The sequence below is a fragment of the Cherax quadricarinatus genome, chromosome 44 (genome assembly GCF_038502225.1).
Source record: "Cherax quadricarinatus isolate ZL_2023a chromosome 44, ASM3850222v1, whole genome shotgun sequence".
Taxonomy (NCBI): Eukaryota; Metazoa; Arthropoda; class Malacostraca; order Decapoda; family Parastacidae; genus Cherax; species Cherax quadricarinatus.
This window is the reverse complement of record NC_091335.1, coordinates 31877146-31893687: the sequence shown is the minus strand read 5'-3', so window position 1 is coordinate 31893687 and position 16542 is coordinate 31877146. Positions and strand designations below refer to the sequence as shown.

General features: G+C 40.7%; 1 protein-coding gene across 1 annotated transcript in view; it reads right to left on the bottom strand.

The window, feature by feature from the left end:
* Positions 1–16542, bottom strand: part of LOC138853980 (uncharacterized) — a 98546-nt gene that overhangs the window by 32470 nt on the left and 49534 nt on the right. Inside the window, exon 2 of the mRNA XM_070094224.1 lies at positions 2934–2993. Coding sequence (XP_069950325.1) covers positions 2934–2993 — 60 coding nt within the window. The remainder of the gene's footprint in view (positions 1–2933; positions 2994–16542) is intronic.

The following is a 16542-nucleotide window of genomic DNA, read 5'->3' as shown; positions in this document are numbered from 1 at the left end:
GGGGAGTGAGGTATGCCTTACCACTAAGCATGGTGAACAAGGCATACTGAATTGGCACTCCCACAATGCACTACAGCCTCTCTGATTTTTTTACACTGCACACACTGAGCACACTGACCCATTCTCTCACATGTAGGCCTACCAGCTTTCTTCAGCCAGATATGAAGCCACTAGAATTTTGGCGTAGTATTATGGGATGGATACTGGCTTGCAAGCCATAATATTATGGTACCGACAGTGAAAGGGGTAAGAGACTAACACTGAAAATTAACCATTCAACATGAACAACATTTAGTGAACTCCACAGAAAGAATAGTGAAAAGGCATGGTAATCATGGTAACTAAATTAATAACTAAATTTTTAATACAGTATATACAGTGGACCCCCGCATACCGTTGGCATCACATAATGTTAAATCCGCATACCGCTACATTTTATCGCCAAGATTTTGCCTCGCATACCGCTAAAAAACCCGCTCAACGCTGTTCGTCCAAGACGCGTCTAATGTGCGCCCTTAGCCGGCCTCACATGTTCCGCTGGTGGCATTGTTTACCAGCCAGCCTCCGCGGTAACATCCAAGCATACAATCGGAACATTTCGTATTATTACAGTGTTTCTGGTGATTTTATCTGCAAAATAAGTGGCCATGGGCCCCAAGAAAGCTTCTAGTGCCAACCTTACAGGAATAAGGGTGAGAATTACTATAGAGATGAAGAAAGAGATCATTGATAAGTATGAAAGTGGAGTGCGTGTCTCTGAGCTGGCCAGGTTGTATAGTAAACCCCAATCAACCATCCCTACTATTGTGGGCAACAAAAAGGCAATCAAGGAAGCTGTTCTTGCCAAAGGTTTAACTGTGTTTTCGAAACAGATTTTGCAAGTGATGGAAGATGTTGAGAGACTGTTATTGTTGTGGATAAATGAGAAACAGATAGCAGGAGATAGCATCTCTCAAGTGATCATAAGTGAAAAGGCTAGGAAGTTGCATGAGGATTTAATTAAAAAAATGCCTGCAACTAGTGACGATGTGAGTGAATTTAAGGCCAGCAAAAGTTGGTTTGAGAGATTTAAGAAGCGTAGTGGCATACATAGTGTGATAAGGCATGGTGAGGCTGCCAGTTCGGACCACAAAGCAGCTGAAAAATATGTGCAGGAATTCAAGGAGTACATAGAAACTGAAGGACTGAAACCTGAACAAGTGTTTAATTGTGATGAAACAGGCCTGTTTTGGAAGAAAATGCCAAGCAGGACCTACATTACTCAGGAGGAAAAGGCACTCCCAGGACATAAGCCTATGAAAGACAGGCTTACTCTGTTGATGTGTTCCAATGCTAGTGGTGATTGCAAAGTGAAGCCTTTATTAGTGTATCACTCTGAAACTCCCAGACCGTTCAGGCAAAAGAATGTCCTCAAGGAAAATTTGTGTGTGCTGTGGAGGGCAAACAGTAAGGCATGGGTCACTAGGGACTTTTTCTATGACTGGTTACACCATGCATTTGCCCCCAATGTGAAAGATTACCTAACTGAAAAGAAATTAGAACTTAAGTGCCTCCTGGTGTTAGACAATGCCCCTGGTCATCCTACAGACGTGGCAGAGCGACTTTATGGGGACATGAGATTCATTAAGGTGAAGTTTTTGCCTCCTAATACCACTCCTCTCCTGCAGCCCATGGACCAGCAGGTTATTGCAAACTTCAAAAAACTGTACACAAAAGCTCTGTTTGAAAGGTGCTTTGTAGTGACCTCAGAAACTCAACTGACTCTAAGAGACTTTTGGAGAGATCACCTTAATATCCTCAATTGTGTAAACCTTATAGGTAAGGCTTGGGAGGGAGTGATTAAGAGGACCTTGAACTCTGCTTGGAAGAAACTGTGGCCAGAATGTGTAGACCAAAGGGATTTTGAAGGGTTTCAGGCTAACCCTGAGAATCCTGTGCCAGTTGAGGAATCCATTGTGGCATTGGGAAAGTCCTTGGGGTTGGAGGTTAGTGGGGATGATGTGGAAGAGTTGGTGGAGGAGGACAATGAAGAACTAACCACTGATGAGCTGATAGATCAACTTCAACAGCAAGAGGCCAGACCTGAGGAAACTGGTTCGAAGGAGGGGAGAGAGAAATTGAAGAAATTGCCTACTACAAAGATTAAGGAAATCTGTGCAAAGTGGCTTGAAGTGCAAACCTTCATGGATGAAAATCACCCTCACACAGCTATTGCAAGCCATGCTGGTGACTATTACACTGACAATGTTGTGAAACACTTTAGGGAAGTCATAAAGGAACGAGAGGTACAGGCCACTATGGACAGATATGTTGTGCGACAGAACTCCAGTGACTCTGAAGCTGGTCCAAGTGACATTAAAAGAAGAAGGGAAGTAACCCCAGAAAAGGACTTGACACCTCAAGTCTTAATGGAAGGGGACTCCCCTTCTAAACACTAACACTCTCTCCTCCTCCCATCCCATCAATCATCACCAGATCTTCAATAAAAGTAAGTGTCATGTAACTGTGCATGCCTTTTTCAGTTTGTGTGTATTAAAATTAATATTTTATGTGGTAAAATTTTTTTTTTTTCATACTTTGGGGTGTCTTGCAAGGATTAATTTGATTTCCATTATTTCTTATGGGGAAAATTCATTCGCATAACGATAATTTCGCATAACAATGAGCTCTCTTGCACGGATTACTATCGCTATGCGGGGGTCCACTGTATTATGCTTTCAAATAAATGTGGCATCAGAATAACTAAACCACATTTTGTAGTGATTACAAGTATGAAACATATTTTACAGACACAGAGTACTGTAATTAGTTGCCACCACATAGCATACATTAAATTAAGAAATATAAGTAATATCTGGCTACTGCCTTCCAAACCATTTCCAGAGTTGACAAAAAAAAAATTTTAGTATAAAATAGGGGCATTGAATGCTAACCTGAAGTGGATGCAATAGTTTCATATTTCTCAGTCTCCAGGTTCCTGTTGCTGTAATGTTCTGTAAATAAAAAAAAATAAATAAATAAAAGCATATGATAGGGTGGATAGGGAAGCAATGCAGAAGTTGCAAGTGTATGGAACAGGTGGTAAGTTACTGAAAACAGTTCAGATATTTTATGAGCAAGTGAAGCTCAGGTCAGAGAAAGGAGGGAAGGAAGAAAGAAGGAATACTGCAACAGGACTACTGGCCCATGCAAGGCAGGTCCAAGTCACCTCCTGGCTTAAACCAATGACCCACCTAGTCAGGTCAGGTCACATCCACTTAAGGAAGAGCCACAGCATCAGACTTATCAGCACAAGCTAGTCAGGTACAACTCACACCCACTCATGTATTTATCTAACCTATTTTTAAAACTACACAACGTCTTAGCTTCTATAACGGTACTCAGGAGTTTGTTCCACTCATTCACAACTCTATTACCAAACCAGTGCTTTCCTGAATCTGAATTTTTCCAACTTAAAATCACTGCTGCAAGTCCTGTCTTGACTAGATATTTTTAGCACGCTATTTACAGTCCCTTTATTTATTCCTGTTTTCCATTTATACACCTCAATCATTTCATATATAGGTACCTATATAAATGCCAGTCTCTTTGCCTTTGCTCCAAAATCACTACAACCACGGTGCTCTCAACACCAACTCCAAGGCTGAGGGACTGATTACCTCATCTTTTGTATATAGTTCTACTGTCTTCTTATGTCCTAGAATCTGTACTGATAAAGCCACTGGATGGCAAAACGTCTACAGTAAAGATAACCAGAAGTTGCTCATGTGTCTTAACTTTCATCTTGTTTATATTGTATACTTTTCTTGCACAGTAATTCACTAATAAGATGTACATTATTTAGATTATATGTGGCATGGTATTTTCTTGTTCAATGTTTAGAACTTTGCATTTGTCTATATTAAACTGCATCTGCCACTTCTCCAACCACTGCATTAGTCTATTCAAATCTTCCTGAAGTGCTCTAATGTCCTCATTTGAATGAATTAGGTGACCTATTTTGGTGTCATCAGCAAACTTGCTCATGTCACTATTTATTCCCTCAACAATGTCGTTTATTTAAATTGTGAACAACAAAGGACCCAACGCTTACCCCTGTGGACCACCACTTGTGAAGTGTCCCCACTCTGATTTCTCCCCATTGATGCAAACTCTCTGCTGCCTATCTGTCAACCATGCCTCTACCCAGGAAAAAAATTCTCCTCCTATTCTGTATGCCTTAATTTTCCTCAATAGCCTCTGATGTGGAACTCTATCTCTGCCTTACTGAAGTCCATAAACACAATATCATGTTCATTACCATGATGTACCGCCTCAAATACCTTGGTGAAAAAAGTTAGTAAATTCGTAAGACAGGAGTGCCCCTTTGTAAAACTGCTGAGATTCATTAATCAATTTATGCCTTTCAAGATGGCTATGAAATGCTTCGGCAATTATTGATTCCATAAATTTCCCCACTAAGGAGGTTAGGCTTATTGGCCTATAGTTCAAAGCTAAGGATCTGTCTCCTGCTTTGTAAATAGGTATTATAGTTGCCATTTACCGCTTGTCAGGCACTATGCCAGTTTGTAGTGATATGTTGAAAAGACTAGCCAAAGGTTTGCTAAGCTCCTCTTTACATTCCTTTAAAACCATTGCAAACAGTTCATCAGGGCCTGGTGATTTGTTCGGTTTATTTTCTCTATTTGTCTGAGAACTATGTCACTAGTTACCCTTGTTATGCCCTTTGTGCATAATTGAAGAAGGGTCAATTGATTAGTGTGTAATTACGGCTTTTTCACTTAGTATTATATTACTGGTACCTTTATTCGTAGCTAAAATAAAGACTCCTAGTTTTATAATATTATCTGGCCATGAATTATTGATTTATTTTGTAGGATGTTTTGTGTTTATATGTTGAATTGCCTTGTGGTCGTTTATGCTTCACAAACTCACTCATTCCGAGGTGACGTCAAGCTAGGGAGTTTTACTCATAGCAGTTCATTCTCACCTCTGGTAGAGAAAGCACCAAGCCATGGAGCTCCCTTATTCTTTTGTTGCAAGTCTCAAGAGAACCTTTGAACCAGGATTCCTAGGTTCAACCAAGGTTGCTGGATTACTTCAGTCTCGGAATACTTGACGGGTTGCGTCTGTGCAGTCAGCCATTTAAGTGAAGCAATACACCACGTCTGTGTTCTCCAACTATTAAAGTCTCATGATAGTCTAACCAGTTTTAGCTGTGGTGTATATAATTGACTGAGGAGGTGGTAAAGACACCCTATCTAGTGTTTCATTGATTTTGACTTTGATTATGAAACAACAGTGATTGTGTACATATGAATTTATAAGAAAAGGTATACCTAAATTTTATCAATTATTTAAATTACTAAGTGACTCAATAAACTTAGTATTATACTGAATAAAACCAGATAAAGCATTATAGAACTTTTTTGCCTTATATTTATGTGTGTGTATTTAAAAAGAGTAAGAAGACCTAAGTGGATCTTCACCTGTTGTTACTAACGGGTCTCCTCTCTGAAAAGAAAGTCTCAAAACATAACAACCCTAATCGTGCATAGTTTATTATCGTCCTGTTCTACATAATTTATAATTTCTGGAAATTCGCTAATATCTTCCCGCACAAAAGCTGAGAGGAAATAAGAGTTAAAAATTTCACACATTCCCTTATCACTGTCAGTGATCTCATCTGAGTTACTTTTGAGTGGGCCAATCTTGTTCCTAATCTTACTTCTTTTTTCTTGAAATACCAGACGTATACTGTGAATTTCATATAACCTGTAGTTACCAGCGCTCGCAATATACACAACAAGAAGCAATTATTACTACAGAAAAAGCGTCCTTCCTCCAAAATTTCCACCAGTCAACTATAGTGATAATATAGCATTTATTGTGGTGGAGACAGGGAGAAAAAAAAAAAAAAAAATAGAAAAGCTAGATACAGCGATTGATAAACAAGGGTTGAGGTCGACCGTTCGTCATTGTAGGAGTTGCCAGCAGTCACCGGTTTCTTCAAAATGCAAGTTATACTTTTGTATCAATCAAATCACATATTACTCGGGTAGATAATTTCCAGTAGATCCTTCATGTGTTAGCTCAAATCACCGACCAGTATGTTTTAAATAAGTGACCCACTGATCAGATCAGATCGACTGGTCCGAACCCTTGACTGGTCCGAACCCTTGACTGGTTTCAAACGGTTTCGTTGGACAATAAAGCAGACTGTAAACGGATGGGGTTGTAAGCGCCCTTATAAACACAAACATTAAATATAAATCAGGAACGTGACAGTAACCTGTCCAATATAAAAAACAGTTAGAAACAGAAATACAAATAGCTAGAGCTTCATTTAAGGAGGTTATTAATAAAATATTCAAGAGGTGCTAGTAGAATTGCAGTAAATCAACCATTCAAATCATTATGAAGCTGTGTGTAGTCTGTGGTCAGTCAAACAAACGGGCTTCCACATGGGTAAATTGTCATTTTTGTGGAAATTGGTGTCACGCCCCTTGTGCAGATATCCAAGAACTAGCTACAAGCAGAGTTAAAACAGGGAAGTGTTTTTGGGTATGCCCAAATGAGGAAAATCTGTGGACTAAAATCACAAGGGTATTAAAAGAGGACAACATCAAAGCTGCTTTCATAGAAAACCTGGAAGCTTTCTACAACAGATGGGAACATAAAAAGTCTGGGCTGAATGGTACTGCCCTTGATACTGGCCATGTAGTCAGAAACTGTAAGGCTGGAGGTAATGTCCTGGTAGTCAGTAAATGTGGGGCTGATAGTGCTGTCCTGGGAGACAGTAATGGTGAAGCTGGAGGTGCTGTCCTGGGAGACAGTAATGGTGAAGCTGGAGGTGCTGTCCTGGGAGACAGTAATGGTGAAGCTGGAGATGCTGTCCTGGGAGACAGTAATGGTGAAGCTGGAGATTTTGTCCAGGTAGTCGGGAATTATACGCAGGAAGGAATACATATAAATGACCTCATAGGGGACAGGAGCCATAGTAGGGAAACAAGTGTAGTCAAAGATAAGATAAAACCAATATTGCAAACTAGAAATACCGCAGGAAATAGCAAACAAGAGGACTCCACTAGCAATAGTGAGGATATATTACCAAAAACAACTGGTGGGAGCTCCATTGTTGGTGCTAGGGAGGATAGAAGTAAGACAGGGAAACATGCACCAACAGGGAATACAGTCACAGAAACCCAAGGCAAACGGAAACCAAGCCTGTGCACATACTATGCACTTGGTATCTGCTGGCATGGGAAATCTGGAAAAACAGATGGGACGTGCAACTATGACCACCCTAGAAAATGCCATGCCCATATGACAACAGGAAAATGCAAACTCCCTTCCTGTAAGCTTTTTCACCCTGAACTGTGTACCTCTTCAGTACAGGAAAGACTGTGCTATAACTTAAATTGCCAGGCATACCATCTAAAGGGGACAAAAAGATACAAAACATCCAGGCCATGGGAAAACCTGGGTAGCCACAGCCACTCAAGAGGGAGAGGTTTTTTAGTGCCAGGAAGGAAAAAAACTGGCAGGAAATGGCAGAAATCGTACACCAAATCCAGTCATTCCTGGAGTGGAACCACAGTCGATGGCCTCCACTCCAAACCAACAGATACAGATACTAATGCCGGAAAAAAAATCCCCCCCCAGTACCAACAATACCATCAGTCCGATAACATTCTTCTTTGCAAATACGTATACAGGGTCTAAAGCCAGCAACAAACAACAAAATACCTTTCATCCGTGGACTGCTTGCAGAGGCAAAGGCAATGTTCGCGGCTTTCACTGAGACCCACATAAAGGATCACTTGGACAACGAAATATGGATCCCAGGTTACAACCTATACAGATGTGACAGAGTGAACAGGCAAAAGGGGGGGGGGGGGTTGGCCTGTACATTGCAGAGTCACCTGTTTGCACAGAACTGCTTAATGCCTCAAATGATGTAGTGGAAGTTTTAGCAGTAAAGGTCGAGAACCAAAACCTAGTCATTGTGGTAGTCTACAAGCCTCCGGATGCAACATCCCAGCAATTCCAGGAACAGCTGTTAAAAATTGACCACTGTCTGGAAAATCTTCCAGCTCCTGCACCCAACATCTTGCTCCTGGGGGATTTCAACTTAAGGCACCTAAAATGGAGGAATATAGCAAATAATATTGTTGCAGTAATAACACCAGGACGCAGCTCTGATGAAAACTCACACTCACACGAGCTTTTAAATCTCTGCACAAAATTCAATTTAAACCAGCAAATAATAGAGCCTACTAGACTGGAGAATACACTAGACCTCATCTTCACTAACAATGATGATCTGATAAAAAATGTCACCATATCAAAAACAATATACTCAGATCACAACATAATTGAGGTTCAGACATGTATGCGTGGAGCCCCAGACATACATAATGAGACTAGTCACGAGGGAGCATTCACCAAATTCAACTTCAATAACAAAAACATAAAGTGGGACCAAGTAAACCAAGTCCTAACCGATATAAGCTGGGAAGATATACTAAGCAACACAGACCCCAACTTATGCCTAGAACAGATTAACTCGGTGGCACTCAATGTATGCACAAGGCTTATTCCTCTAAGAAAAAGGAGGAGTAGATGTAAAATAGAAAGAGACAGGCGCTCCCTTTACAGGCGACGGAAAAGAATAACAGAGCGGCTAAAAGAGGTCAATATATCTGAAATGCGTAGGGAGACACTGGTCAGAGAAATAGCAAGCATCGAACTTAAGCTTAAAGAATCCTTTAGGAGTCAGGAATCGCGGGAAGAACTAAAAGCCATAAATGAAATCGAAAGAAACCCAAAGTATTTCTTCTCCTATGCCAAATCAAAATCGAGAACAACGTCCAGTATTGGGCCCCTACTTAAACAAGATGGGTCCTACACAGATGACAGCAAGGAAATGAGTGAGCTACTCAAGTCCCAATATGACTCAGTTTTTAGCAAGCCGCTAACCAGACTGAGAGTCGAAGATCAAAATTAATTTTTTATGAGAGAGCAACAAAATTTGATTAACACAAGCCTATCCGATGTTATCCTGATGCCAAATGACTTCGAACAGGCGATAAATGACATGCCCATGCACTCTGCCCCAGGGCCAGACTCATGGAACTCTGTGTTCATCAAGAACTGCAAAAAGCCCATATCACGAGCCTTTTCCATCCTATGGAGAGGGAGCATGGACACGGGGGTCGTCCCACAGGTACTAAAAACAACAGACATAGCCCCACTCCACAAAGGGGGCAGTAAAGCAACTGCAAAGAACTACAGACCAATAGCACTAACATCCCATATCATAAAAATCTTTGAAAGGGTCGTAAGAAGCAAGATCACCACCCATCTAGAAACCCATCAGTTACACAACCCAGGGCAACATGGGTTTAGAACAGGTCGCTCCTGTCTGTCTCAACTATTGGATCACTACGACAAGGTCCTAAATGCACTAGAAGACAAAAAGAATGCAGATGTAATATATACAGACTTTGCAAAAGCCTTCGACAAGTGTGACCATGGCGTAATAGCGCACAAAATGCGTGCTAAAGGAATAACAGGAAAAGTCTGTCGATGGATCTATAATTTCCTCACTAACAGAACACAGAGAGTAGTCGTCAACAGAGTAAAGTCCGAGGCAGCTACGGTGAAAAGCTCTGTTCCACAAGGCACAGTACTCGCTCCCATCTTGTTCCTCATCCTCATATCCGACATAGACAAGGATGTCAGCCACAGCACCGTGTCTTCCTTTGCAGATGACACCCGAATCTGCATGACAGTGTCTTCCATTGCAGACACTGCAAGGCTCCAGGCGGACATCAACCAAATCTTTCAGTGGGCTGCAGAAAACAATATGAAGTTCAACGATGAGAAATTTCAATTACTCAGATATGGTAAACATGAGGAAATTAAATCTTCATCAGGGTACAAAACAAATTCTGGCCACAAAATAGAGCGAAACACCAACGTCAAAGACCTGGGAGTGATTATGTCGGAGGATCTCACCTTCAAGGACCATAACATTGTATCAATCGCATCTGCTAGAAAAATGACAGGATGGATAATGAGAACCTTCAAAACTAGGGAGGCCAAGCCCATGATGACACTCTTCAGGTCACTTGTTCTATCTAGGCTGGAATATTGCTGCACACTAACAGCACCTTTCAAGGCAGGTGAAATTGCCGACCTAGAAAATGTACAGAGAACTTTCACGGCGCGCATAACGGAGATAAAACACCTCAATTACTGGGAGCGCTTGAGGTTCCTAAACCTGTATTCCCTGGAACGCAGGAGGGAGAGATACATGATTATATACACCTGGAAAATCCTAGAGGGACTAGTACCGAACTTGCACACGAAAATCACTCACTACGAAAGCAAAAGACTTGGCAGACGATGCACCATCCCCCCAATGAAAAGCAGGGGTGTCACTAGCACGTTAAGAGACCATACAATAAGTGTCAGGGGCCCGAGACTGTTCAACTGCCTCCCAGTACACATAAGGGGGATTACCAACAGACCCCTGGCAGTCTTCAAGCTGGCACTGGACAAGCACCTAAAGTCAGTTCCTGATCAGCCGGGCTGTGGCTCGTACGTTGGTTTGTGTGCAGCCAGCAGCAACAGCCTGGTTGATCAGGCGCTGATCCACCAGGAGGCCTGGTCACAGACTGGGCCGCGGGGGCGTTGACCCCCGGAACTCTCTCCATGTAAACTCCAGGTATATACACAAATAACCCGCACATAGAAGAGAGGAGCTTACAACAACGTTTCGGTCCGACTTGTACCATTTACAAAGTCACACTAATCAGAAGTGGAGCAGGACGGCTATATATAGGCAGGAAGAGGTAGCAGCGGCGGTGGCGGCAGCGGCAGCGGCAGTGGCAGCAGCAGCAGCAGCAGTAGTAGTGGGGAACTAAGGAGGAGGAGCCAGTCAAATATAAAGAAAGGGGAGCACTGCAAGGGAGCTAGGTGCCCACAGAGGGAGAGCAAGTGCACAGAGGTGGGGGGAAGGGGAAGTGATGAAATAAATAATGAAGGAACAGAAACACGCGACAGAAGAAAGACAAAAAAAGGAAAGAGTAAAGGGGAAGAGGGAGAAGAAGAAAAAATGAGGAATCGGGTGAAGTCACGGGTGTTCTGAAGTTTGGAGCATTTTACAATGAAGTGGGAGAGGAAGGCATCTACAGAGACGAAGCCAGGACTAAGATTCTTAGTCCTGGCTTCGTCTCCATAGATGCCTTCCTCTCCCACTACATTGTAAAATGCTCCAAACTTCAGAACACCCGTGACTTCACCCGATTCCTCATTTTTTCTTCTTCTCCCTCTTCCCCTTTACTCTTTCCTTTTTTTGTCTTTCTTCTGTCACGTGTTTCTGTTCCTTCATTATTTATTTCATCACTTCCCCTTCCCCCCACCTCTGTGCACTTGCTCTCCCTCTGTGGGCACCTAGCTCCCTTGCAGTGCTCCCCTTTCTTTATATTTGACTGGCTCCTCCTCCTTAGTTCCCCATTACTACTACTACTACTACTACTACTACCACTACCACCACTACTACTACTACTACTACCACCACTACTACTACTACCACCACTACTACTACTACTACCACCACCTCTACTACTACTACTACCACCACCACTACTACTACTACTACTACTACTACTACCACCACCACCACTACTACTACCACCACTACTACTACTACTACTACTACCACCACCACTACTACTACTATTACCACCACCACTACTACTACTACCACCACCACTACTACTACTACTACCACCACCACCACTACCTCTTCTTGCCTATATAAAGCCGTCCTGCTCCACTTCTGAATAGTGTGGCTTTGTAAATGGTCCAAGTCGGACCGAAACGTCGTCATAAGCTCCTCTCTTCTATGTGCGGGTTATTTGTGTATCGTTCCAGTCACGGTATTGTGCCTTTTTTTGTTACTTACTTCTATATACCTGAAAAAAACCTTTTGGGTTAGTCTTCGAATCCCTTGCCACGTTAGCCTCATAATCTCTTTTAGCTTATCTTATTCCTTTTTTTTATTTCTCTCTTTAACCCTTTGAGGGTTGGTCATGTACATGTCATAACAGCTGGGGTCAGTCACATACTTATACGCATAAATTCTACTGCCTTCAAATCTGGTGGAAGAAACCTGTTAGGCCTACACATGAAAGAATGGGTCTGCATGGTCAGTGTGCACAGTATAAAAAAAATCCTGTAGCAAGCAGTGCATGAGAAAAAAAAAACTGACCATATTTTTGGTTTAAAACAGCGACTTTGCAGCGTATTTTCATATGGTATTTATGGTTGTGTTCTCGTTTTCTTGGTCTCATTTGTTAGAATGGAAGATATATTACAGAAATAGAGATGGTTTTGATTGATTTCACGATGAAAAGTTCCTTGAAATTTAGCTCAAAGTAGTGGAAATGTTCGATTTTTGCCAATGTTCAAGAGTAAACAAATCATGTCATGCGTCCAATACACGCCAACTGGTGAGTCTAATATTCTTTCACAAGTGCATTGATATTATTTATACTATTTTGACAATTATGCAGTAATCTGCATAACAGTAAATCTTCTATTTTTTGTGAGAATAAAAATTGAAAATGGAAAGCAAAAGTAGTGTAAGAGGGGCCTGGAGACATGACTAATGAACAGATAAAATGTTATTTTAGTGCCAGGAATGTCTGTCTTGTTTATTCTGGACCCTATTTTGAAATAGGCAAAATTGTCAATTTCTGATCACTTTATTGGGTAGCTGAAATTGGTAAATGGGCGGTTTCTTGTACTCAGTTGATAGAATAAATGGAGTTCTAACAAAGTAGATATGATTTCAGTTGGCTGGAACATAGGAATTGGCCAAAAATAGGGCTCAACGTAGGTGAAATCGCCGATGCATAAATATCGTTGAGACCACTAACGTTGCGAGAGTATAATTCCATAAGTTTTCCAACAAATTGCATACTTTTGGTGTCATTACGATCGAGAAGAGATTTTTATTTCAAAGATTTTTTTGGGGGGGGAGGGGGAGGGTATTTTTTTTTTACCCTGATAACGAGTACAGGATCAGGGGTCTCGACCCTCAAGGGGTTAATTGAATATACTGATTTCTCAACTGTCCCTCTCCTCTTTTGATACTCCTATTTATGCCTCTCTTTTGACCAATGAATGTTTTAATCTATTGTTTATCCATTTGGGATCACTTTTGGTTGATCTAACTTGAAACATAAGTTGTCTGGGAAGCCAGAACTATGCTCTGAAAAACATCATGTTGGCAACCAACACCACCTACCTGACCCATAGTCAGGTCATTCCAATTTAGCCCACCCAGGTAATTTCTCAGTCCCATGAAGTTGGACAAGAGGAAGTCTGGGACAGACTTGATTGCAGTTATTTAGGTAATTCCATGATACAGTGGAACTCCAGATTTCACACTTAATCTCTTCCAGAAGGTCATCCTAAATCTGAAATGTACGAAAACCGAAGTAACATTTCCAATAAGAAATAACGTAAATCCAACTAATCTATTCCAGACACCCAAAAATATTCATAAAAAATTCATTTTTTAAAGAATAATTATAGTTTTACAAACAGAAAACAATGAGAAATAAATATACAGCACTAATTTTAACCCTTTCAGGGTCCGTCCCGTAGATCTACGGCTTTATGTTCAGGGTCCAAACCGTAGATCTACGCCATGAGCTCAGCTCACTCTGATAAACTGTGAGTGGTACATTTGGGCCTAGATATGAGAGAATACATCTATGTGGTATGCGTGCACCACATAAAACAGATCCTGCAGCACACTGTGTATACTGAGAGAAAAAAAATGAAATCACGATTTTTCGATTAAAACAGCAACTTTGCAGTGTTTTTTCGTATGTTTTTTATAGTTGTATTTGCGATTTCTTGGTCTCATTTGATAGAATGGAAGACATATTACAGAAATAGAGATGATTTTGATTGGTTTTAGCACTGGAAATGGCTTGAAACTGAGCTCAGAGTAGCAGAAATGTTAAATTTTTGCCGATATTCAAGAGTAAACAAACGACCTCACACGTCTAATACACGCCAGCTGGTGGGTCTAATATACATTCACAAATATGGTGATGATATTTATACAATTATTACAGTATTGCATAACAGTAAATCTTCTATTTTTTTGTGTGAATAAAAATTCATTATGTGAATAAAAAATCAAAATGGAATTTATTTGTAAAGCCTCAAAACATAACTAATGAACAGAGGAAATGTTAGTTTAGTGCCAGGAATGCCTACATTGTTCATTCTGGACCCTATTTTGAAATTGGAATATTTTGAACTTTGTGTTAAATTGGCCAAATTAACAATTTCCGATCACTTTATTTTGTAGTTGAAACAGTTGACTTGGCGATTTCTTGTGCTCAATCGATAGAATAGAAGTAATACTAGTGAAATAGCTAAGAATTTGGTTGACTGGAATAATGTAATTGGCCTAAAATGGGAGTCAAAGTCGGCAAAATCGCCGATTCGTAAATATCGCTGATGCATCAAAATTCGCGAGAGCATAATTTCGTCAATTTTCCACCAAATTTCGTACTTTTTGTTTTATTACCTTCACAAAAAGATTCTCTACGATTTCATAAGAAAAAATAACAAATTTTTTTTTTGAAAATTCTTGGACACTGGTGCGTGACTCCAGATTTGGGCCTTGGACCCTGAAAGGGTTAATGATAAATGAACATTACATACCTTTACTGAAGACTTGCTGGCATATTGAAGGAGGTGAGAGAGAGTTGAGGTTACTGTTTGGAAGGGGAATCCCCCTCCATAAGGACTCTGGGTATCAAAGCTCTATCTGGGTGTTACAAAAAATGCGATTCTAAAAGCTTAGAGATCTCCAGTGAATACTAGAAAAGACTGCCCTTCTAGCATCCAGCCTGTTACTGGGTTTTCGTAACAAGTAGTCAGTATCCTTGTCCAATTATCCATTAAAATTCAGTATTATTCAATAGTGCTTCAGGATTAAAACTGGTAGGCTACTAACTAGAGAAATTAAAATTTAATAAATTTATTAAGTCTAGAGGTATATTATCAAATTAAATTAAATTAAATTAATCACAATAATCAAAATAATATCACATCTCTCGAGTTCAATATTATTGTGCTGAAAGCACATATCACATTTATAATTCTTAAGTACCTTCTGGTACATTAACATTTAATAAGATATTACAAATATGTACAAGTTTGTGTATGCGTGTAAGTGCTCTAAGTAGTTCGCTATGTCTCACAACTCGACTAGACTTAAACAAGTGACTGACAAAGTCCTCACATAAACTAACTTCTTGACCGACTGGCAACCAGAACAGTCTGCTTGAACAATAAAAAGAATGCTAAGCCCAATAGCAATACAACTAGCAACTGCGACACAATCAGGATCAAGGAGATAATATAACGACACTGAGTAGGGACCATCAGCAGATCCTCCACAAAAGTCACAAAACTCCCATACTACTGAATTTAAGTTCAGCATAAGAAAATCCCCGACTGTGATAATACACAGATACCAGTACAAGTTAAGTGAGAAGTACAGCGCAGGACCTGAGATGCTCAGTGTGTCTATAAGACACACAACCTCAGTACAACGTCGAAAATCACTAAGTCTATACAAAGTTCCGTGAACAGAGTTCTACAGAACTAACAAGAATAATGAGACAGACAATCTGTCCAACCTCCAAGAGAGTCTAGAGCAGACTGAATACTTTAGGCGAGGTGAGGACACCCCCCCCCCTCGATCACGTGATAGCTACGTGGACAACTGCAGCTCAGAAGCCGGCAGTCTAACGAGCTACAAGCGATAATTACAGTAGTTTGACAATCAAGACTTGAACTGAGCACTTAATATGTTACATCCTAATAACATAAGTCAAATAACAATATAAAGCAATACATTTACGATTTAGCTATTATCGCAAATATAAGCAATATAAAATTATATGAAAAGGTAATACAGTGGACCCCCGCATAACGATGGCATCACATAGCGATTTTTCCTCATACCGATTACTTTTATCGCAAAATTTTTGCCGCGCATACCGATTAAAAACCCGCTTACCGATTTTCGTCCGAGACGCGTCCAATGTGCCCTCACATGTGCCGGCCGTCCCATTGTTTACCAGCCAGCCTCCGCGGTAACATCCAAGCATACACTCGGAATATTTCGTATTATTACAGTGTTTTCGGTGCTGTTTCTGGAAAATAAGTGACCATGGGCCCCAAGAAAGCTTCTAGTGCCAACCCTGTGGTAAAAAGGGTGAGAATTAGTATGGAAATTAAGAAAGATTTTGAAGGGTTTGGGGCTAACCCTGAGAAGCCTATGCCAGTTGTGGAATCCATTGTGCCTACTTCAAAGATTAAGGAAATGTGTGCACAGTGGGTTGAACTGCAAACCTTTATAGATGAAAATCACCCTGACACAGCTGTTGCAAGCCGTGCTGGTGACTATTTCAATGACAATGTTATGGCCCA